Source organism: Myodes glareolus, chromosome 14, assembly GCF_982192425.1.
Source record: "Myodes glareolus chromosome 14, mMyoGla1.1, whole genome shotgun sequence".
In the NCBI taxonomy this organism is placed as follows: domain Eukaryota; kingdom Metazoa; phylum Chordata; class Mammalia; order Rodentia; family Cricetidae; genus Myodes; species Myodes glareolus.
In genome coordinates, this window is record NC_142039.1 from 58535149 (window position 1) to 58557654 (window position 22506).

The following is a 22506-nucleotide window of genomic DNA, read 5'->3' on the forward strand; positions in this document are numbered from 1 at the left end:
CACCATAGAAAAGCTGGATGTGGTGGCCCATGCCTGTAATACCAGTGCTGGGGGTGGAGACAAGAGGATCCGTGAGCTTTGCCAGCTACAGTGTAGCTCAAATGACAAGATCTGGGTTCAGTGAGAAACCCTGCCTTAGAAATTATAGTGGAGAAATGTAGAAGAATACCCAATCAATGCAAGCTCTGGTCTCCACATTGTACCTATGGGTGCACCACACATATAGGCATACAACACAGGTGTGTTCACGTGCATAGGTATATAACACAAGTACACACACATGCATATACACATACAAAGACATACAACACAGGTGCCTCCACATACATAGGTGTATTACACAGGTGCACACACATACAAAGACATACAACACAGGTGCCTCCACATGCATAAGTGTACAACACAGGTGCACATACACAGACATACAACACAAGTGCATCCACACACACACACACATACATAGGCATACAGCACAGGTGAACTCACACACATAAGCATATAACACAGATGTGCACACACCCATAGGCATACAGCTCAGGTGCACGAACACATAGGCATAAGACACAGATGCACACACACAGTAATCATATACTAAAGTTAAAGATACAAATGAAGAGTTGGAAATATGCAACTTGACAAACTGAGTAGAAATATGACAATTGATAGAGGGGTCAGTTTGCATCTGAAATAGGGACATATAGATTAAACATATTTTTCCGATCCTTAACTGTAGAAGTTTTTTTAGAAATAATAAGGAAATATAGATATTTAGGAAATCTGTTCTTTTCTCTTTCTTTTGAAACAGTCTCAGTGTGTGACCCAAGATGGCCGCAAGCACATAGTTCACTCACCTCATCCTCCTGGTGTTGTGCTAAGGTTGTAGGCCACGTGCACTTTGTAGTCACCTTTCATTTTCTGTACAAAGCCAAAATTTTATTACTTTTATTTAAAACAGCATGATTTTGACTTTTGTTTCCTGGCCACCCATACTCCTCAAATAACTACACAGAAACTATTAATTAAGTCACTGCTTGGCCTATTAGCTCTAACCTCTTATTGACTAAATCCTACATCTGAATTTAACACATTTCCATTATTTTATATTTTACCCTGAGGTTCGTGGCCTACTGGCAAGGTTCCATCATGTCTATCTCCAGCAGCAGCTCTATGGCTTCTCTGACTCTGCCTTCTTCCTCCCAGCATTCAGTTTAGCTTCCCCCACCTACTTTTGTTCTGCCCTGCTATAGGCCCAAAGCAGTTTCTTTATTAACCAGTGGTATTCACAGCACACAGAGGGGAAATTCCACATCAGTACCCCGTCAGGACTATATGTGTCTTGGTGTAGGCAGGGTTTCAGGTCCATGGGCCACCCCTCCTGAGTGACTTCTCATCCTTCCCAGTTGAGTTATTTTGGAGCCTAATGGCTTCCACTTTGGTGACAGCTCATCTCCTGGCTTCTGGGAAATGGGTCGGGAAACTACTCTTCTTTTGGGTGATCATCATTTCTCAGTTTGTCACCCTTGTCTGGTAGCTCAAAGAGTGCCACAAGCAAGTCAAGCAAGCCTTGTTATGTGTATCTTGATGGGAAGCCAGTGAGGAAAATGTCACTTCATAAAAGAGTGCCGAGGATACAAAGAACGCGCTCGGCACCACTCTGCAGACAACAGCTGGTGCTTCTGTGCTGCTTCATTGCAGTGCTTGAGTGATGCTCCTGCCTTCCCATCATGCCCCAGGGAGTAAAGGTGTCTACAACGGAGTCACTATCTTCTCTTCACTCAGTGTATGTATGAGAGCACGTGCATACATGTCACTGCAGGGAAAGAACATTGTATTTGTATGTAAACTTACATCATCATCAAAGGCAAAGTGGGGTATTCCAGTGTAATATGAATTTCAAATATGTGCATTGTGACAGTAATGTGAAGTAATTAATTAAAACCTTGGCTTTTATAAAATAATGTTATGTAGAGAAATAATTTCTGTTTGTATGCCCAAGGATCCAGCAAATGGTAACTAATCATTGCCTAAATGCATCATAGTATAGAGAAGTTGTAGGTAGTTTCTGACATTTTTGCTTCCAAAGCACTTTAAAATGAGGTCAGTATCTTCTTTACTGTTATGTGAGCAATGGGGAAGGATCTACTTCCATGACATGGGTTTCTCCAGAACGGAGCAGAGTATTCCAGAACCATTCAGCATGACCTCTGTATTAGTGTTTCTCTAGGTTTTTGATTGGAAACCTTTTTAAAATGTCCACACCATGGGCATGGCTCTGTTAAAGGAGGCTTTCGCTCTCTTGATAGTAACTATAGTTGTTAAACAATCATGGCATGTATACAATTTTACCAACCAGTTTTCTTTCTTTTCTTTTTTTCTTTCTTTTTTTTTTTTTTTTTGTCTTAACAGAAATCCTGGAGGCTGGCATTAAAGGAGTCTCTGAGTCTCTTAAAGGTGTGAAGCGAAAAAAGATTGTTGCTGAGAACCACTTGAAGAAAATACCAAAATCTCCCCTGAGAAATCCTCTTCAGACCAAACACAAGCAGAACACAGAAGAGTCAGCGGTGTTCACAGCCTTCCAGGATGCATCAGATGCTCATAAGAAACACAACTGTGCCCCAGCTAAAACTGGGAAGCAATGCACCAAGCAAAATGGAGAAATACCTGGGATGACTGTTGGGGGCTCAAAATCTGAAGACTCGGTCTCCCCAAAGAAGGCCTCATTTCCCCACCACCGCTCGGAGCTGCGGAGATGGAGGTCTGAGGGCTCAGACCCGGCCAGGATCAGTGGCCCTAATGGACAGCAGGACTCCAGCACCTCACCTAGTACAACCAGGACTGACAATAGTGAATGTAGCTCTCCTTGCTGTAGTGCCACGCCCCTTTCCTATACAAGTACCGCGTTCGATGTCTTACTGAAAGCAATGGAGCCAGAATTGAGCACCTTGTCACAAAAGGGCTCATCTTGTGCAATTAAGACAGAAAAACTGAGACCAAATAAAACTGCACGGCCCCCTTGTGAAATAAAGAACAGTTCCCCGGATGTCTCTAATCCTGCTTCCCAGGAATTGGTTGCCGAATCGCAGTGTTCTCCGTGTACCTCATACCCCGTACATGAGGCCTCTGGTCAGAAGAATGAGCAAGTGGCAACTCAGTCTGTCTCTCACCTGTATAACTCACATGACCACCTTGTTCCCAAACCTAGCCAACAGAATCAGCAGCTTCCGGGGCATCTGGGCTTAACAGGATCACTGACAAATCTACACACCCATGAGAACACTAAACTTGAACCAATTTATAACATAGCAATGCCGTCAACTGTAGGTCTCACGCCTCCCTCCAGTAGAACTCAGGTTACTCCTCCACACCAGCAAATGGATTCTGTGTCACCTTCGTCAATAAGCCCCGCCAGTTCCACACAGTCGCCCCCAGGGCCCATTTACAGTTCAACCCATGTCGCTTCTGTTGTCAGTCAAAGTGTGGAACAAATGTGCAATCTTCTTCTGCGAGATCAAAAGCCCAAAAAGCAAGGCAAATATATCTGTGAGTATTGCAATAGAGCGTGTGCGAAGCCCAGCGTGCTCTTAAAGCATATTCGCTCCCACACTGGAGAGCGGCCCTACCCCTGTGTGACTTGTGGCTTTTCGTTTAAGACTAAAAGTAACCTGTATAAGCACAAAAAATCCCACGCGCACACTATCAAACTGGGTCTCGTCTTACAGCCAGAGGCTGGCGGTTTGTTCTTATCCCAAGAGTGCCCCAAAGCACTTAGTGTCCATTCAGATGTGGAAGACAGTGGGGAGAGTGAGGAGGAGGGGCCTGGAGACGGGAGGCAGAATGACCCAGGGGTCATGGACTTACAACCTGTGCAAATAATGAAGAAGACATCTAATCCCGAAGTTTTACCCAAGTCTGTTTCAAGCAATTCAGATCATGTGGTCAGTGGCTTCTCTTCACAGGACAGACCTTCTGAGTCACAAGCCCTGACAGAGTTACCAAAAGTTGTGGTCCACCCAGTAAGTATTTCCACACTAAGAACTGACAGTCCGCAGGGGACCAGTCCTAAGCCAGAACTTCCTAGCACACAGAGGCAGAAGGACCTTCATGTTACAAACATGCTGTCACATCCAGCCGGGGTATCGTCCCTACAGACAGATGAGAAGTCCCCTCAGAAAGGGGATGTGACGCAGTTGGAAGGGAAGCAGGAGGCGCACAGTGGAGCAGCGCATGCGCAGCTCCAAAGGCAGCAGGCCACAGAAGACCCCCAGGAGCAGCAAGGAAAACTGCTGCTGAGTCCGCGGAGCTTAGGAAGCACCGATTCCGGCTACTTCTCACGTTCTGAAAGTGCTGATCAGGCTGGGAGTCCCCCGACTCCCTTTGCCAGAACTTTCCCCACTGTGGATTCCGACCCAGCTAAGAGCCATGGGCCCCCAGGGCCTCGAGTTGGTGCTCCAGCACCAGCTGCCGTGGCCCCTGGAGAGAAGTCATCAGTGATAGCAGGACAGATGCGTCCACCCTTGGCCACGAAAACTCTGGAGGAAAGGATTTCAAAGCTGATATCTGACAATGAAGCCCTGGTTGATGATAAGCAACTGGATAGTGTGAAGCCCCGGAGAACCTCACTTTCCAGACGGGGAAGTATTGACTCCCCCAAATCATACATATTTAAAGATTCCTTCCAGTTTGACCTAAAACCAATGGGACGGAGAACAAGTTCCAGCTCTGATATACCAAAGTCCCCATTCACCCCGACCGAGAAGTCAAAGCAAGTGTTCCTCCTGTCTGTTCCTTCCTTGGACTGCCTGCCTATTACGAGAAGTAACTCCATGCCAACCACAGGGTATTCAGCAGTCCCTGCAAATATAATCCCTCCCCCGCCCCCTCTAAGAGGAAGCCAGTCATTTGATGATAAAATCGGTACCTTGTATGATGATGTCTTTGTGTCAGGACCTAACCCGTCCATTCCCCCAAGCGGACATCACCGGCCCCTGGTCAGACAGGCTGCCGTGGAGGACTCGACAGTCAGTGAGAACCACACGCTGGGCTCTGGGCAGTCTGCGGATGAGAGCTGTCAAGGATGCCCAGCCACCAGTGAGCCTGGGCCAGTGCAGAGCAAAGTTGTCCCAGTCCCTCACCTAGAAAAGAAGAAGTCCCATCAAGGACGAGGGACCATGTTTGAGTGTGAAACCTGTCGAAACAGGTACCGGAAACTGGAGAATTTCGAGAATCATAAGAAATTTTACTGTTCAGAGTTACATGGGCCCAAAACAAAGGTACCTGTGAGAGAGCCTGATCACGGCCCTGCCCCTGGTGGGGCCCAACCCCAAGTTCTCCACTACAGAGTTGCTGGCACCACAGGTGTGTGGGAGCAGACACCTCAGCTAAGGAAAAGGCGGAAAATGAAAAGCGTAGGCGATGATGAGGACCTGCAGCCTCGCGAAAGCGGGACATCTCCAGAAAACACAGACGCCCTTCCTCTGCAGCCCGCCCTGGGCTCTGCTCCCAATCCATCCAAACATGCCTCTGCCACAGCAGGTGAGCAGGCGCACAGAGGCACCCAGCTGCAGAGCTCTCCTGTTCAGCTCGTGGCCAGGGTCCCTGAGCAGGCCCTACACCTAAAGCAATGTCCTGTGGTTGAACAGCAACTAACTTCTGCAGCTCAGGACAAGATGGAGGTGAAGAGACAAGGGGGTGGCATCTCTGTCATCCAACACACCAACTCCCTGAGCAGGCCTAGTTCATTTGACAAGCTGGAGCCCTTGGAAGGAGGCACCACCTTTACTTTACAGGAGCTGGGCCGAGCTGGGATGCCTGGAGCTCTGAAACTGATAGGACTCTCCCCAGAGGAAGGTCACCCACCTCAGATGGCACAGTCACAGGCCCTTAGAGGAGAGCCACGGGAAAGTTCTAGAAAGATTCCAAGTGAGCGGTATGTATTAGGACAGCCCTTGAGACTGGTCCGACAGCACAACATCCAGGTCCCAGAAATTTTGGTCACTGAAGAGCCCGACCGGGACCTGGAAGCCCAGGGCCATGACGAAGAAAAGTCAGAGAAATTCAGTTGGCCTCAGCGCAGTGAAACCTTATCAAAGCTGCCGACAGAGAAACTGCCACCCAAAAAGAAAAGGCTCCGGCTGGCTGAAATAGAGCATTCTTCAACCGAGTCCAGCTTCGATTCCACCCTCTCCCGAAGTCTCAGCAGAGAAAGTAGCTTATCCCACGCATCCAGCTTCTCAGCCTCCTTAGACATAGAAGACGTTTCTAAAGCAGAGGTATCCCCCAAAATTGACTTTCCAAACAAAGCTGAGTTCCTTCTGATTCCACTGGGCTCGAACACACTGAGTGTCCCTGGAAGCCACAGGGAAATGAGGCGCGCTGCATCCGAGCAGATCAGCTGCATGCCCACAGTGATGGAGGTCTCTGATTTCCGAAGTAAGTCATTTGACTGTGGGAGCATCTCTCCTTCCCAGGCGACACCTGCAACACTTGTTGAGTCCCAGCCTTCCAGCTCCTCTTCTGGTGTTGGGGGCACCGGACATGTGCCCCTTTTGGAAAGGAGGCGAGGTCCCCTGATCCGGCAGATATCTTTAAACATAGCTTCCGACAGTCATCTATCTCCTGTTAGTGCATCATCTTTCCAAAATATTGTTCTTCCTAGTGTGAATGCAATCGCGTTTCAGGGTCCAAGGCTTCCCGATGCATCTTCCACGGAGTTTCCTGCACGAACTGTGCACCCCCAGGTCCTGACCAAGGATCTTCAGCCAGAAATGTCAAGCTGTAGCTCTACGGACACCTTCCCTCCTCAACAGCTCTTTGGTGTCCATTTATTGAACAGAACTCCTACTCCTCTTAGTCATCAGAACACACCACTGTCTCTGCCAGGGTCATCACAGGGTGGCAAGCCAGGTGCACACCCTAATGTGTGTGTGTCTTCTAGCGAGGGGAGCTTTGCCCCTAAATACCAGCTTCAGTGTCCAGCATTCGCTTCCGGCCAGGGTTGCTCTTCTGGTCCTCTGCATTCTGTACCTAATCCGGTTCTTCCAGATCAAAGCGGAGCAGATCCCTCTGTGGCTTCCCTAGCTCTAGCAGCCAAACTAGTCGATCCTGTGTCTAAACCCTGCCCTCTGCCGTCGCTGGAGCTCAGGCCACCAAACGATCAGGGGCAGAAGGGACTGCCATCCTTTGTGCTGCCCGTGCCCCAACAGAGTAAAGTTCCTGTGTACTGTTTTGCCACTGTCACATCTCTGCCACAAATCTTAGTGACCCAGGATCTATCCAACATGCCAATTTGCCAGACTAATCAAAGTATAGTGCCAGTCAGTGAAGAGCAAAATTCCATGCCAGGATCACAGAACCCTCTCCAAAGTGCATTGCCAACACCAGAGAAGGATCTTACCTGCAAAAGTGTTCTTCCAGAGACAGGCCAAAATGCTTCAGTTTCAGAATCCTTGACCACAGTTCAGAAGATGTCTGTTGGTAGACTCTCCCCGCAACAAGAAGTCTCAGCCTCAAGTAAAAGGATGCTTTCCCCAGCAAACAGTTTAGACATTGCCATGGAGAAGCATCAGAAGCGGGCTAAAGATGAGAATGGAGCTGTTTGCAACACAAACATTAGACCCTTGGAGCTGCTGAGTTCAAGGGCTGGCGAGGGCAATAAACAGAAGAAGCCAGTGCTGGTCAGGCAGCTTTGTACCACGGAGCCCCTTGAAGGAGTGACCCTAGAGCAGGACGCGTGCCCTGCACCAGAAAGGAGCTGCGAGAGTGCTGACTTGGCACAGGCTTTACCAATTGATAATTTGTCATCAGGACCCTCTAAGTTTGTGGTCACAGACCATGTCAGTGAATTGCAGGAGCTTAAAAATACCAAGTCGTGCACATCGGTGACTCCTGCAGTGCAAGATTCACCTGTCCCTTCAGAAAGTGCCTGTGTTTTGCCTTTGAAATCTATAGACAACAACCAGGAAGAGGAGCCACCAGGTTCTAAACAACAAGAGAACAAAGCAAACACTCCAGGGCCCTGTCAGCTTTCAGTCCCTGCTGTTTCATTGTTAAGCAGTTCAGACACTCAGCCGTCATTCCCCAGCCTCAAGACTGCAACTAGCTTTACGTGGTGTTATCTGTTAAGACAGAAGTCATTGCCATTGCCTCAGAGCGACCAGAAAACGTCAGCCTATACTGGATGGACAGTGAGCTCCAGTAACCCAAATCCACTTGGTTTGCCTACAAAAGTTGCTCTTTCTCTTCTTAATTCTAAACAGAAGACTGCAAAGTCACTGTATTGCCAGGCAGTAGCCACCCGTTCACAGTCAGATCTAGTGGTCTATTCAAGCAAGTGGAAAAACAGCTTAAGCAAGGTACTCGAGATATCATTTATCTTCGAATGTGGTTCGTGCCAATTAGTTTCAATAAGTCTTGATGCCTTTAAGTGTCTTACTTACAATAAGTATTTTAATTGTGAATGACAAGTTGTACTGTCTGATTATTAGAGGGGGAGGCAACATTCTCCCCAGGAGTCATACTGGGAAGAATCACTTGCAGTTTTGGCAGTGATTCTGTCTGTAAATATTTTGCAAGCAGTGACTCCCCCGGGCACTGACTATTGGGTTGTTTTTGGTTTTCCCTTCAGCTGACTCTACTCAGTGGGAGTTAGAATTTTGATTTTTCTCTTCATTGACGAGTTGTTAGCTGAGAGAAGATTATGGCCCTAATCTCTCAAGGCTAATTTGGAAACACCAACCTGTAGGTTACCAGAGGTGGCTATATTCTGTTGTGAACTATACAAAGATCCAGTAACTTGTCCTATGCCTCCTATAGATGGATCTGCTCTCATCACGCCCACTTCAGTATTCTGAGTGAACCCCTGAGAGCCATTCATAACTGCCAAAAGATGCATAAAAGAACTCATGCCCTTATGAGTTGATTTGATCAAAAATTATGGAATAATTTAAGGTCATGACATTATAATTTGGAGTAATATGTGGAATTCTCATTAGAATTGTTGCCTTTTTAAAATGGGGAAATCATTTAAGCAATTACATAAATAAGAGTATCATCTTAGGCTCTGATCATTCAGAATTATTGATGAACTCTGACTTCTTCAGACTCACAAGCACATAGTACTGATCCGTACGCATTTATGAATCTATCTGCATGAAATATTTGTGATACTAGCATGACAGTAGAAGACTGCATAGTTCTAACCTGACTGTTTTGCGGAGTTGTGGATCCAGGTGGTGTTCCTTAGCTGAGTCGATGATGGTAATAGCGATGATAATGATCGCAGCAATAGATACTTTAGACAAATGAGGTGGTTTTTTAAAAAAAAATTAGTAGATCTTTAAATTATGTGAAAATGAGAAGAAATTGGTTTAGTTAAAGACCACAGGGACTCTGGCATAGACTGGAGGTTTTATCAGTAGCTCAAAGTTGACAACATGGGTACATGGTTACAGAGGGCCATCTGTGCCAGGGAAGGAAGGTGCAGCCAAAAGACTCAGAGATTTGTTGTTGTCACTTCTTAGACCCCAAGTTTCCTAAATATGAACTCAAGATGGGTCATCCCTCCCCATGAGGATATAAGCAGATCTAGGTTTATGTTCCTAATGTCCCAGTGAGTGTGGTCCTCACTGTAACTCAGTGTTGGGCATATGTAAGATACTCCTTTCCATCCCCAGAACCCAAGGGGAGAGTTACAAAGCCGCGGAAGAACTCCTGGCACGGTGTACTTAGATTTCAAATCTCTTGGGGGAAGCAGCAGGTGGAAGGTCTGTCCAGATAACTGTCAGCTTCAGGAACGATTGTGACTGATCAGAGGGAGGAGAATGGAGAGACGGTGAAGAACTTAGACAGAGCCCCAGAGGGAAATGGTAGCAAGCACAACTCAGAAGTATGTGTTTCTGGAGTTGTTAAGTGCCATCGTATAGAGGGGGGTGCGAGTCTGTACTCTAACATTTTCTCACCGGAGACTTGAATCCACGAACAAGTGGCTCAGGAGGCTGGGGCACCTAGCCGACTGCTGTGTGTAACCCATATGGTAATATAGTCAGGATTGCAGACGGAGAGAATATAGAGGTGATGCCCGGAGCGTGCAGGCGCCCTAGAACTGTTGCAGTAACTGAGCTATTTAACCTCCTGATGTCTTTAGCAAGTAGAAGCTGGATTTGATGGTAGAAAAGTGAGCAGAAGGTACAGGACGTGAGGGCTGAGACGTGCTCTGGAAAAAAAGAGCTTGCCTAACATGTATGGGTTCCAGTGTCCATCTCTTAAATGCCGTCCCCCCGCTTGGGGGGGGCGATTTGATATGGAAAAGAAGGTAAGAAAGACCATTGCTAAAGGGGTAATGTCAAGCAGGAGTGTGTGTGTTCTACTTTCTGGAGAATCTGGTCTGCTTGCTAGGGAGTGGAAGAAAACAGGTAGGCATGTCCGTAATCACTACTCTGGCCTCTGTGGACTGGCCAGCAGCCTTTGCTTGCAGCTGCCATCGTCAGGAATGAGTTCCCAAAGACTCTTCCAGTGGACACAGCCATTCCTCCATGATGCACTTTCTCTGGTTCAAGGAAGTCACTTCAGTCTTGCTGAGTCCCACTGTGGGAAAGGAACTTGTCCTGGTGAAAGTTGTGGTTCTTGTGAAGGCAAGGACAGGACTTGTAGCCTTTGCTTAGCAGCAAACCCTTAGCTTTGACAAAGTGGCATAGCCTCAGCCTAAGGTGGTGCTCTCTCTAGGGTAACTACGCATGCATTGTCATTTTGATGTCTGCTGTCTTTTCCAAAGATTTTATCGCTGTCAGCCCACACGCCGCCTTTGACTTGACCTGTCTTTCACGCTAACCAGTGTTTGGTTTTTGAGAACTGTTTTAGAGACAGAAACCATGTTCTTCAAAGAAATGGGAGAGGGGTGGGATGGAGACTGGGAAGTGGGGCTTGTGCTCCACCTTCGTGGCGCTCCCAAGTTGGAGGGGTTTTAGTGGTGCCTTTGAGGAACCTGAGACTGTATTGTATCTAGAGGATATAAGTATTTAAAAGGTAGACTTAACCTGGCAGTGGTGGTACACATCTTTAATCCTAGCACTCAGGAGGCAGGGGAAGGAGGATCTCTCTGAATTCAAGGCCAGTCTGGTCTATAGAGTAAGTTGCAGAATAGCCAGGGCTACACAGGAAAACCCTGTTTTGGAGAGAGAGAGAAAGAGAAAGAGAGAGAGAGAGAGAGAGAGAGAGAGAGAGAGAGAGAGAGGAGAGAGAGAAGAAGAAGAAGAAGAAGAAGAAGAAGAAGAAGAAGAAGAAGAAGAAGAAGAAGAAGAGAAAGAAAGAAAGAAAGAAAGAAAGAAAGAAAGAAAGAAAGAAAGAAAGAAAGAACAAAAGAAAGAAAGAAAGAGAGTTAAACTATTACAAGTGGCCAGTGAAACATAAGACTGTTTAGTCTGTTAAAGAAGGTTTTCTGTCAAGTTCCTGGACCCCAAGGGAAGGTAGTTGGCTCACTTTGCTGTCTTGAACTGTGGTGGGAGACTGGAGGAAAGACAGCAGATACCTTGACTTCAGCTCCCTCTTAGGCACACACTGGCTGAGCTAACCACGTGTCTATACTTTGTTATGTTAATTGCTAGTGAAACATGTTTGTATTTCCAGTTTAATGAACTTAGTTTCTCTTTTTGTTTTCCCCTTTTAGAGAGTAGGTAATCAAAAGTCCTCAGTAGTTGAATTCAGCAATAAAGATGACTCTGAAATCAACAGTGAGCAAGATAAAGAAAATTCCTTAATCAAAAGTGAACCACGAAGAATTAAAATATTTGATGGAGGGCAAGTACATATTTTATTCTTAAACATAGATTTATCCTAGCCTTTTAAATGTGCATTTGCTGTCTTGTGGGTGAAGACCTGCCAGTGAGGATTTTATTTAAAGAATTCGTAGCTAAACGAGTCTTCCTGACAAGACGTGTTAGTATCTCTTAAGTAATTCCGTTTTGATAGAGGAAATGATGCCTAGTAAGAAATGTACTGTGAGAAGAACTTGGGAGGAAACCTGGTTCCCACGTGGACTTGTAGCATGGAATGGCTTGGGAAATCTCTCTAAGAGAGATGTCCATTGCCTTTTGCTGTCTTCCTGTTAGCCCAAGAATAATAAACAAGCTGCAAGAGCCAGTGACTGACAGAGTTTGAGAATAGTTCAGGGTTTACAGTCACTGTGTTGAATTTAACAATGAAAAAAACTTTCAAACTGGCATCTTTAATTTGTGGAAATATTTAAGAGTTAAACATTGCATTGAATGACTACGAGTAGAACCAGCTGTCAGAACTTTAGGTGTGATGCAGAAACTGGGAATCTTCTTTCTTAAATGCACATAAACCGTTGTAGAGTGTGTAGAAAAGTTGTGCTTCATTTTTTAAGTTGCGTTTTCATCAATGTTTTCTCAAAGACACAGTATCCAATTTCCCTGCTCATTTTCCCCCTTTAAATTAGATACAAGTCAAATGAGGAGTATGTGTACGTTCGAGGCAGGGGAAGAGGGAAGTACATATGCGAAGAATGTGGAATACGGTGTAAGAAACCGAGCATGTTAAAGAAACACATACGCACCCACACAGATGTCCGCCCCTACCATTGCACCTACTGCAACTTCTCCTTCAAGACCAAAGGTAGGGCATGCTTGCTGCCACTGCCGTCGTCCTGTGCCTTTCCGCGGGGAGGCCAGGTTGTCTCTGTTACTAAGTTACATCTTGCCAGCACTGAGTGTTTGTTCCTTATGTTTCTAGACCCTTTGAGGAAAATACATCTAATTACAGGATTTTAAAATATACATAAGTAAAAGTAATGTTTTAAAAGGATCAGCTGTTTCTTTTTACATTTTATTCCCTGAAATACAGTTCCTTAACAATGACTGATGTGTTCTCAGAATCCTTACTTTGGGGCTGAAGAAGGAAATAAGTTTTTGCAACCACAAGTAAATTCATTTAGAGTCAAAAAGATTCAAGAAGAGTTTTAAATAATAAACAGAATACATTTTCATAATCATTCATTTATTTGATTTTAGCCATAAATAGCTGTCTTTTATGATAAACTTTAACCCAAATTACATTAAATTTCAGTTTTAAAGTTTTTAAACTTTTCTACTACTAAATTTTTTAATGGACTCTTAGAAATAGTCATTAAGATTGTATTTGGCATGCTTCCGTTTTATGTTTACTTAAAACGTAGCCCTCAGGTGAAGTAGTTTTACCCTGCACAGATTTCCTGTTATGTGTAATGAATATGCTATTATAAAATGTTTTCTCATGTTCACAGATCATTATGTAACAAGTCATTAAAGATAGCGGTTTCCCAAAGTAGGGCTTCCTTCAGCAACGCGTCTAATCACGGGGATGTCCGACTTACATAGCAGTGCCCATAAAAATGATCATTTTATTGAAACTGTCTTTGTTCCGTCCCGAGTGCACATTTGCTGTGTTGTTTGCTGCTGTTTCTGCACTGGCTGTCTTTATCAGTCATCTCTCTCTGTAGCCCATGTTGGTGCATTTCTGGCTTCAATTTCTTGGAATTTAAAGAAAGTGGCAGCTTTATCAACTGAGTGTCTTCATGTTAGCTCAGACAATAGTGATTTCTTAAGAAGGATCTAGAGAAACAAAGTACTCTTCAGAAAACTGTGAACAGCTCAGGAGAGTTTCACAGTGAGAGGAGTGAGAGGTGAGAGGAGTCCTCAGTCATGGACGCTCCGCTAGTGATGTAGGTCTTGCTCCCCCAGAGATGGTCAGGGAGGCAGCAGTCAGCAGTAGTCCTCAGTATTGCTTGGAAATAAGGACCTTTGAACCCATTCACTGCTCTTTTATCGGTAGACACCGATTTAAGAAGTTTCTGTTAACTTGGGTTGTGAGAAGAGGAACATGTTTACAAGACTAACCTTAATAGAACATTACCTACCACAAATATAACAGTGTTGCTGAGAAGATCAAGGTATAACCTAGAATGAGTCCATCCTACACATGTAAACACATAGGTTTTGTCTTGTTAAACTATTCAGGGAGTTAATCGGTAACTGTGAGAGAATATTAAGAACTTAAATTCCCAAATCCACCCACGTACAGATTTATATTAGTTTCTTAGTGCATACCTTGCTCCGTCTGTCTGTCTGTCTGTCTGTCTGTCTGTCTGTCTGCCTGCCTGTCTTGGAACCAAAGCTTTTTGAAAGTGAACTACTAGTGAGCCTTTTAATTTACCTTAGATATTGTACTACTATAAAAGCATTTGGGGCTTAGATACGGAGATCTCAGCCAGAGCAAGGTGGCTTTTAACCACTTGCTTATTGATTTGTTTACTTTTGAGTGGGAAAACTTTTGACACTTCCAAAAAAGTAGAGGTTTATGTAATAAATACCAGCTTGCCTTGTGTGTCTTAATTACGCTTAACATTCCACCATATTTCTCAGTGTAATGTAAATGCCAGCCACAGGCAGACAATTTAAGCCCAGTGTTATCTGTGGGGTACACCTGGCAGCAGCTAATACCTCTTAGTGACCACGTGCTGCAGGAGCATCTTAGACTTGAACTTCTTAAGCACTGGCTTTAGGGTGCTGTGTGGTTGTTTGACAAGAACATACCAGATAGTGCCTGAATTGGCATGTACAACTGTGACTTACTCCACAAATTCTGCATCTACCAAGAAATTGAAGCTGTATAAATCCAACAGATTTGCATGGGCTTTCAACGCAGGCCACATTTGGAACAAGGATCCCAACATTTTAAGCACTTCTGATTTTTTTCCTGTGCCAAAATTCAGTATTTAAATTTTGCTCTGTGTTTTCTCAAAAGCGATAGTGTGCCTTTGTCAGCAGTGTCTTTGGTGTAGCGCTGTCCACTCAGGATGTCTGGGGTCTTCGGGAGACCCTGAGCTGCTCGTTGTCATCCATGGTCACTCCAGGCAGGTGTGCCCTGTGCACCTGTGATACCTCACCCAGGTGGCTGTGTCAACTGCCAGAGCAGATCCCTGCACTGCTAGGCTCATGTGACAGTGCTGAGTGGGTTCTCTCTTCTGTGCCCTGCACAATGCTGTTGATGATGCGCAAAAGCAACCCAGAAAAGTCATCAAAGGTCCAAACTTTAAAACTGTAAATGCCTGGGTACCAGAAATAAAGAAGAAACTAAAAGTTAGCATGGTAGGGAGATCATTAAAACATCGTAGGGGAGTCAAGACAATATTCATGCCTTTGGGTCTGGGGTTTAATGCCTGTCAAGGCCCCTGAAATATACCTGACCCTCCTTTCCATTAATGTTGGGCCGTATGAGAAATAAACATGTCCTGAAATTGTTAAGGTTCCAGGTTGAAAACTCTTAGAGGGGTCCTTCTACAACTTGGGGTACTTGAGACTCTGTAGAAGACCATCTTACAGAAGATGAACTTCAAATTAAAATGTAAACACATGCAGGGAAGTGAGCTGCTGAGAGAACAAGCCAGCAGACACAGCTAGTGGACAAGTTACTCTCCAGGAACTGCAGGGCAGAACACACTCTGAAAGAGGCATGGGGTGTGCACATTCTTAGGAAGTCAGAACTACAGAATAGTTCCCAACAGACAGAAGTCACTACCATCAAAATAGACAAGACAGATTTGAAAACAAAGTGCTATCTATCACTAGCGAATACAAAAGTCATTGCAACTAACTATAAATTCCAGTGTTTTCTTTCATACAGTTTTAGTAGTTGGAATTGTTTAATCCTTGTGTATATGTTTGTTTGAAGCAAGAATAGAGTTGTCCAGAGTGGACAAATGCAATGTCAGAGCAATACTGCATAAGTTTAATAAACATTATTTTCCTTTAAGGAAATCTGACAAAACACATGAAGTCCAAGGCACATAGCAAGAAGTGTGTGGATTTGGGCATCTCGGTGGGTCTGGTAGACGAGCAAGACACGGAGGAGTCAGGTAAGCCTCACCGGTGGTTTCCCGGGTGTTTTTACAGGTGTCAGTTACCTCGCTTACCCATTCCTTTTATTTACCTCTGCTGTAGAGTCCCGACCAGTGTTTTCATCTGCAGTTTCCTACCTGCTTCTCCTGCCCCACTATGGAGGAGTTAGCCTACAAACCTAGAAGCTTACTCTTAAGTGTTTGATTAACCTTCCCAAAGCGTGTGTCTGGTCATGCTGGTCTTTGGCCAATATTTTGAGTTGACAACTCACATTTGCCAATATAAAGTACAAGTTACTTGAGAATCCTCAGAATACTATCTGCTTCCTCTTCCTTTTCTCATTGTCACTCAGGCTGACACTCCAATGTCCTGTGTAGAGGACCATGTCCCTGGTTCATGCCTCCCATAGCACCCTGCCTTCCTCACTTCTGTCCCAGCCTGTACTGGTCACATTGCTGCTTTCTTTAAACTGCAACAGGACCCGGTGCTGTTCGGAAACCGTGTCTAATTTTCCCTCGCATTGCTCCTGCCAGAAACATTTTCCTTCTTTGACTTCTTTGTTCTTAGGTGTTTCCTCCAAAAGCCTTTGACCCATCTTTGTGTGATTCTTATTCTGTTTCTTTCTCTCCCTGTTGAGCTGCTGCAGTATGCAGTGTGGCATGAACGGAGCCCACTGCCTAGCTGTCGGCTTCTCTGACAGTCAGCATTTAGCTCAGTGCCTGGAGGTCACCCTGCTCCTGGTATTGGCAAATGCTAGAAGTGTGGCTCAACTCAGTGGTACAGTGCCTGCCTAGCGTGCTTGGGGCCTGGGTTCCGTCTCTAACGCCTCCCTAATGAACAGAACAAGAAAGCAGCGCTGTAAGCATTTGAGGATAAAACATTTTATCCGTTGAAAACACTTACTGTTTTGAAATAGTAATTTTCCCTTAATACTGTTAACAAGCGTAGATAATTACAGTTTAGAGGGAAATACTTTTAGTCTATTTTGCCCAGATTATAGAAGTATATTTCTGTGAAGTTTCTGTTCTTAACTCAAGAATTTATCAACTTATTTAATCCAAATTTTCAACCAGTAATAGACTGAGTGAATCATCGTGAATTAATTTCTAAATGTGCAAACGCAGTGACTCGGTCTAGGTAGTGAGAGCAGTGCCAGTTTATAGAGGAAGGAAGAGTGTGTAAGGTCTAGGTAGTAAGAGCAGTGCCAATTTACAGAGGAAGGAAGAGTGTGTAAGGTCTAGGTAGTAAGAGCAGTGGCAATGTATAGAGGAAGGAAGAGTGTGTAAGGTCTAGGTAGTAAGAGCAGTGGCAATGTATAGAGGAAGGAAGAGTGTGTAAGGACTTGAGTGAGGGTATTTACCCACCATTGACTAGAACAGGTACGAAGTAAAGGCTGTAACAAGCCATGCTGCTGCCGTGCACACTGCTGTGTTTTACTTCAAGATAAGCCTTAGAATAGGCAACATGTGCAGGTTCTTCTGAATCCTCAAGGGAAGCTGGTACTTATATTCTAAACCCACAAAGAAGCGTAGTTCTGTGAATTACACATTGCTAGGTGGATTGACTCTATCCCACGGACCTGTCTGCCCATTCCTGGGTGGACTGACTGACTGTAGCCCACAGACATATCTACCCATTCCTAGGTGGATTGACTTGCTAGCCCATGGACATATCTACCCATTGGCTTTCATATTTTCTTCTCATTCCAAAGCTGACCTTAGGCTTCAACTCAAAGTTTATAGCATGGCTCCCTGTTAAAACAAAACAAGCTCCTTTTACCAGTTGGTCTTTTTTCAGTTTGTGTTTTTTCAGATTACTGTATTTATGGTAAGTGTACTTAGCTTTGTCTGCTTCTATCAAATAGGAAAACATAGTGTGCAAGTACTAAATAAATCCTGAGTGCTGTGTCATGTGGGGGGGGGGGTGCTTACAATTCTCCATCACTGTGCCAATAATTACAATCTTCCCTTTGACTTTATTGTAGGCTTACAGTGTAAGTAAAATAAAATAGGTAGTTGTTTTAAACTGTTTATCTTGCTTTTTCAATTATTCTATTTTTTTCATTTAAAAGCATTTTAAATACATCTGTACTCATGCTCGAGATGGTGTTTATAAATATTTTAAATGCATATATGATCATAGCTGATCAGTAAATTTTTCAAAGCACCTCATGCTCCCAAGATTTGTTCCAGCGGCTTTCCTCCCCCATCACAGACTGGACGATTTCCCTTCAATTCATTTAATACATACTCTATGTAGATGAGCAGTATATGGTTTTCTTCATGCTGGTGGTTTTAATTTGCAGAAAAAATAGCACTGATGTAGATACATAGCATAGTATCTATTCTTACAATGTTGTTGTCCATTTCCCCCTCCTCTCCAGTATATCACTGTCTGAATTCGACAGTTGGACAGTCAGCCCAATGGACAGATAAGGGTTGTGTTTTCTTAGTGACTGATGCTTGATGACTGAGTCTTCCTCCAGAGCTCTCACTCCATTAAGATGGTGATAGTTACAGACGGGTGATAGGGTCTGTGTGTGGAGGTACAGGTTGGGTGTGGCATAAGAGGAGGAAGTGAGGTGTGCGGTTCTGTCACTTCCTGTCTTATTCCCTTGAGTCGGGGTCTCACTGAACCTGGAGCTATACTGGTATCCAACAAGCCCCAGCCATCCTCCTGTCTCTGCGCCCCCACACCCCTGCAATGGCATAAAGGTTAAAAGTGTATGCATGTCTGGTGTCCTAGGTAGGTTTCTGTTGCTATGATAAAACACTGACCAAAAGCAACTTGGGGAAGAAATGTTTTATTTCAGCTTCACAACTTATAGCCCATCGTAAAACTCAAGGCAGGAATTCAAGAGAGAAATCTGGACGGGTGGAACTGAAGCCGAGGCCAGAGAGGAATGCTGCCAGGCTGCTCCCCATGCCTTGCTCAGCCTGTTTTCCTTACACAACACTGAACCAGTTGCCCAGGGGTGGCATCACCCATAGTAGGCCTAGCTCTCCCACATCAACCATTAATCAAGAAAATGCCTCCGGGCTTGCCTACAGCCCAATCTGATGGAGGTATTTTCTCACTTGAGGTTCCTTCTTCCCAGACAGCCCTAACTTGTGTCGAGCCACGCCTGGATTTTTGTGTGTGTTCTGTGATCTGACCGTAAGTCCTCATGCTTGCATCGAAGGCTCTCTGACTGCCTGAGATCTCACTGGCACTGTAGATTGAGATTTTGCTCACTAGCTTTCTAAATGTTGGGTAAGCAGGTCTCAGAAACTTTCAATGTAGGGCTCTTTGTCCGGAGGCTGTGCCAGCTGTTAGCCTCCCAGTAGCCTGGAATATGCTGGATATTCTTTTTCCGTATCCTTGGCTGGCTTCTCCATCTCTCCAGCCTCTCCAGATGTTTCTCAGGGCAGAGGACTCTGACCTTCTCTTTCCTCTGCTGTTGCTCACTCCGACAGGTCATCTTCTCCAGTCTTTTATTTATTCTCTGCAAACCTAACCCATCTCTGCTTGGCTGTCTAGTAGATATTCAGATTAATGTATCCCACATGCCCCCTCCCCAGTCCCCCTATGAAGAGGCACGCTTCCTCCTTGTGACTTCTCTCAGCTGTGTCACCACAAATCTGGATAGCCATGTTTTCCCCATTTTTTTCCTCTAATATCTATAAAACCTCTTGGTACTTCCAAGAAAATGTCTTCCGGGGGCTGGAGAGTGGTCCAGCAATTACAAACATTTGCTACTCTTCCAGAGAGGACTGAAGTTTAATTCCCAGCACCCACATCTGGTAGCTCTAACCACTGTCCTGGCTGCTGTGGGCATCTGCACAGATGGCACATACTGTGTGTGTGTGTATGGCTGGGGGCACACAAACATCTTCACATTTTTGTTCACTACCCAGTGGCAGTAGATAGTAAACAGTTGCTGATTGAATTAATGATGAGGGAGAAATGCCATATGATCGAATAGGAAATACTTGGTTATTAGTGCTTGAACAAGTTGTAATCAAATGGTAATTGTAGTATACTATTTAATAATTTAATACCCCTCACTGTCTATAATGTTTCAGTTACAAGTCCAGATTAACATTAGATATTACAAAGGTGATGGTGTGTGTGTTTTTTAATTTGTTGGGTTTTGGTCACTGGATCTAAATACCAGACGTTTTAAGTCTCTAACATTGCATCTTCTCGTCTGTGATAACGCTCTCTCCAGGTTAGTAAAGATATGCTCCATTTTTTCCCCCAGTAACTTCTACAGAGAAATTTTTTTCTTTTAGACTGTTGAAAACATGGGGACATTCAAAGCTGATCATGTCAGGGCCTGTCCCTTCCCTTGGTCCATTCTGTGGGAAATAGTGCTCTCTCTAACTCAGTAAAGAACAAGATTTCAAATTAGTCTTTATGCATTTATGCATCTATACATAAAATTAGAGTCAGTAAAGGACCCCAAATCTGCTCTTCACCCGAAGGGGAAATTCTACCTGTCAGAGAGAAAGGGATCAAATCCCTCAAAAGCACCCACCTACTTAGGATTTCCACTGTCACGCTAATCACTACTAGTTAACACAGGACAGTGTTAAACTAAAGCAGCAGTACCAGCTATCAGTGTCATCACTACCTTAAAGAATGCGAACCCCAGGTCACAGGTGAAGAGCCAAATGATCTTTGCTCCTCATTTCTAGAGCAATTGAGAAAATAAAATTATGCAAGATTTAAGCAAATAAGCAGGATTTGTGGGTCTAAAGAGACTGCAAGGACTTCAGTTGATGTTAAAAAAGCAAATCAAAAGAAACAACATACATAATTTTAGCTCTTTAGAATAAATTCTGACAAGGGATATCTAACCAGCAGTGATCTTCAGGTGTGAATGCATGAAGCAGTTGATTTTCACTGACCCGGCAGAAACCCTGAAGATATCAAGGATCACATCAATGAGAAGTCAAATTTAAATCTCAAATAGTTTTTTCCCACTCTGAATTCCCTTGCACAGTATTCCAGGTCTGCCACCCCTTCCCTAGTTGTGGCTCACCCTGCCTGTTACATCCTCCTTTGTCATTCCTAAGTTTTCTTCTTCCTTCAATTTGGGCACCTTTACCCCAAGAGACTCTTGTCTAGAAGGCTTAAGTTATTTAGCCCCACACCAAGACATTTTTCAATAAAGCTTTGGAAGGGTGAGTCTGTCATGCCTTCCTTCTGGGATACCCTGGGCCTTGCCATTGAGCCACATCTGAACCCCGCCCCATATCTAAGCCATGGACAAGGCTCTGGAGGACAGACGTGTTGGTACTTGTCCTTGTCTGTACAGTGAAGAGGTGGTGAATAGGTCCCAAAGGCCCGAGTACATATCATCACCGTCACCACCATGCAGCCCCTCGTCGTTCCCAGGACTGTGATTAGGGTGTCTTTTCCTCCCTCCACTACTGAAGGTGGAACTCAGGGCTTCACATAGGCGAGGCACATGCTGTACCCTCAGTCTACCCTTCAGTCCTCAGAGGCCTCTGTCCTGGCTTAGACCTGTTCCTGCTATGAAAAATCAGGTTGATCTCAGTCAAAACTGAAGTAACCCAGTGAGTTCCTTCTTCCCCTGGGTTAGTGCCTCAATACAGGTGAACTTTGTCATTTAATCCTGACAGCAAATCACAACTATTTACCGTGGAATGCAGTAGTTAAAAAAAAAACAGCCAGATTGAGCCATATGTCCTTTCAGAAACCAGTACCAGGAAGCCCAAGTCTGGAGTATCTGGATAATTGTGAAGTCATCTTGAGAATGGTGGCACACTATAGTCCTTGGTACATGGCAGGCTCAGGACAGGCAGATCTCCTGAACCCAGAAGTTTTCAGGCTGGCCTGGGCAAGAGGGATAGCATATCTCAATAAAATAAACACAATTAAAAATCCCTAAGCAAAAGGTTTTCTGTTTCCCTAGAAGGTGACAGCAGGCTGTGATCCCAGGGGCTTGCTGGCTGGCCAGTGTAGCTAAAACAGCAAACAGTGACAGACATTGTCTCTGACTATAAGCAGTCCAGGAAGAAAACTGACACTGACCTCTGGTAGGTGAGCACAGCAACGCACATGTGCACACATATATGTACACCACACACACACACACACACACACACACACACACAAGGGAACGAGAGAATTAAGAAAGATCTGGAACATTTTGTATACACCCATGAAAGTCACCTTACACACAAGGGCTGGGAGGACACGTGGAAGTGCACCTCCATGTTTAGATCTTGATTATTACAGACATGGGAAACGGGGCAAGTCTTTAAACACCAACAGAAGGACAGAATCCAGGAGATCGGAGTCTCCCAGAAGCCCCAGAATAGAGCCTTTTCATTTAAAAGGCACTTTTAGGGTCCTGGCTATCAGACTGCTGCTTTCTTTAGGACATAAATAATCATTACAAAAAAATGTCTGAGCTCTTCTTCATTAAATGAAGATATGTTAGACACTAAGATGCACCTGCATGTTTCCTGCTCTTCACTGTTTAAACACCATCACCATTTGGTAATCTCTTGGTCAGCTGCACAGCTCTCTGGGAAAACTTCAGGATTAGTATGCTTCCATTGAGTTATTCCTTTACAGTTGCCTTGTTTTGTTTGTTGTTGAGATT

General features: G+C 44.6%; 1 protein-coding gene across 2 annotated transcripts in view; it reads left to right on the forward strand.

The window, feature by feature from the left end:
- The window catches only part of Hivep1 (HIVEP zinc finger 1), a 135112-nt gene that overhangs the window by 98894 nt on the left and 13712 nt on the right, over positions 1-22506 (forward strand). For both annotated transcript variants that reach the window (XM_048419638.3, XM_085699421.2), the window contains exons 4-7: positions 2407-8351; positions 11660-11790; positions 12452-12627; positions 15803-15904. In XM_048419638.3, coding sequence (XP_048275595.3) covers positions 2407-8351; positions 11660-11790; positions 12452-12627; positions 15803-15904 — 6354 coding nt within the window. The remainder of the gene's footprint in view (positions 1-2406; positions 8352-11659; positions 11791-12451; positions 12628-15802; positions 15905-22506) is intronic.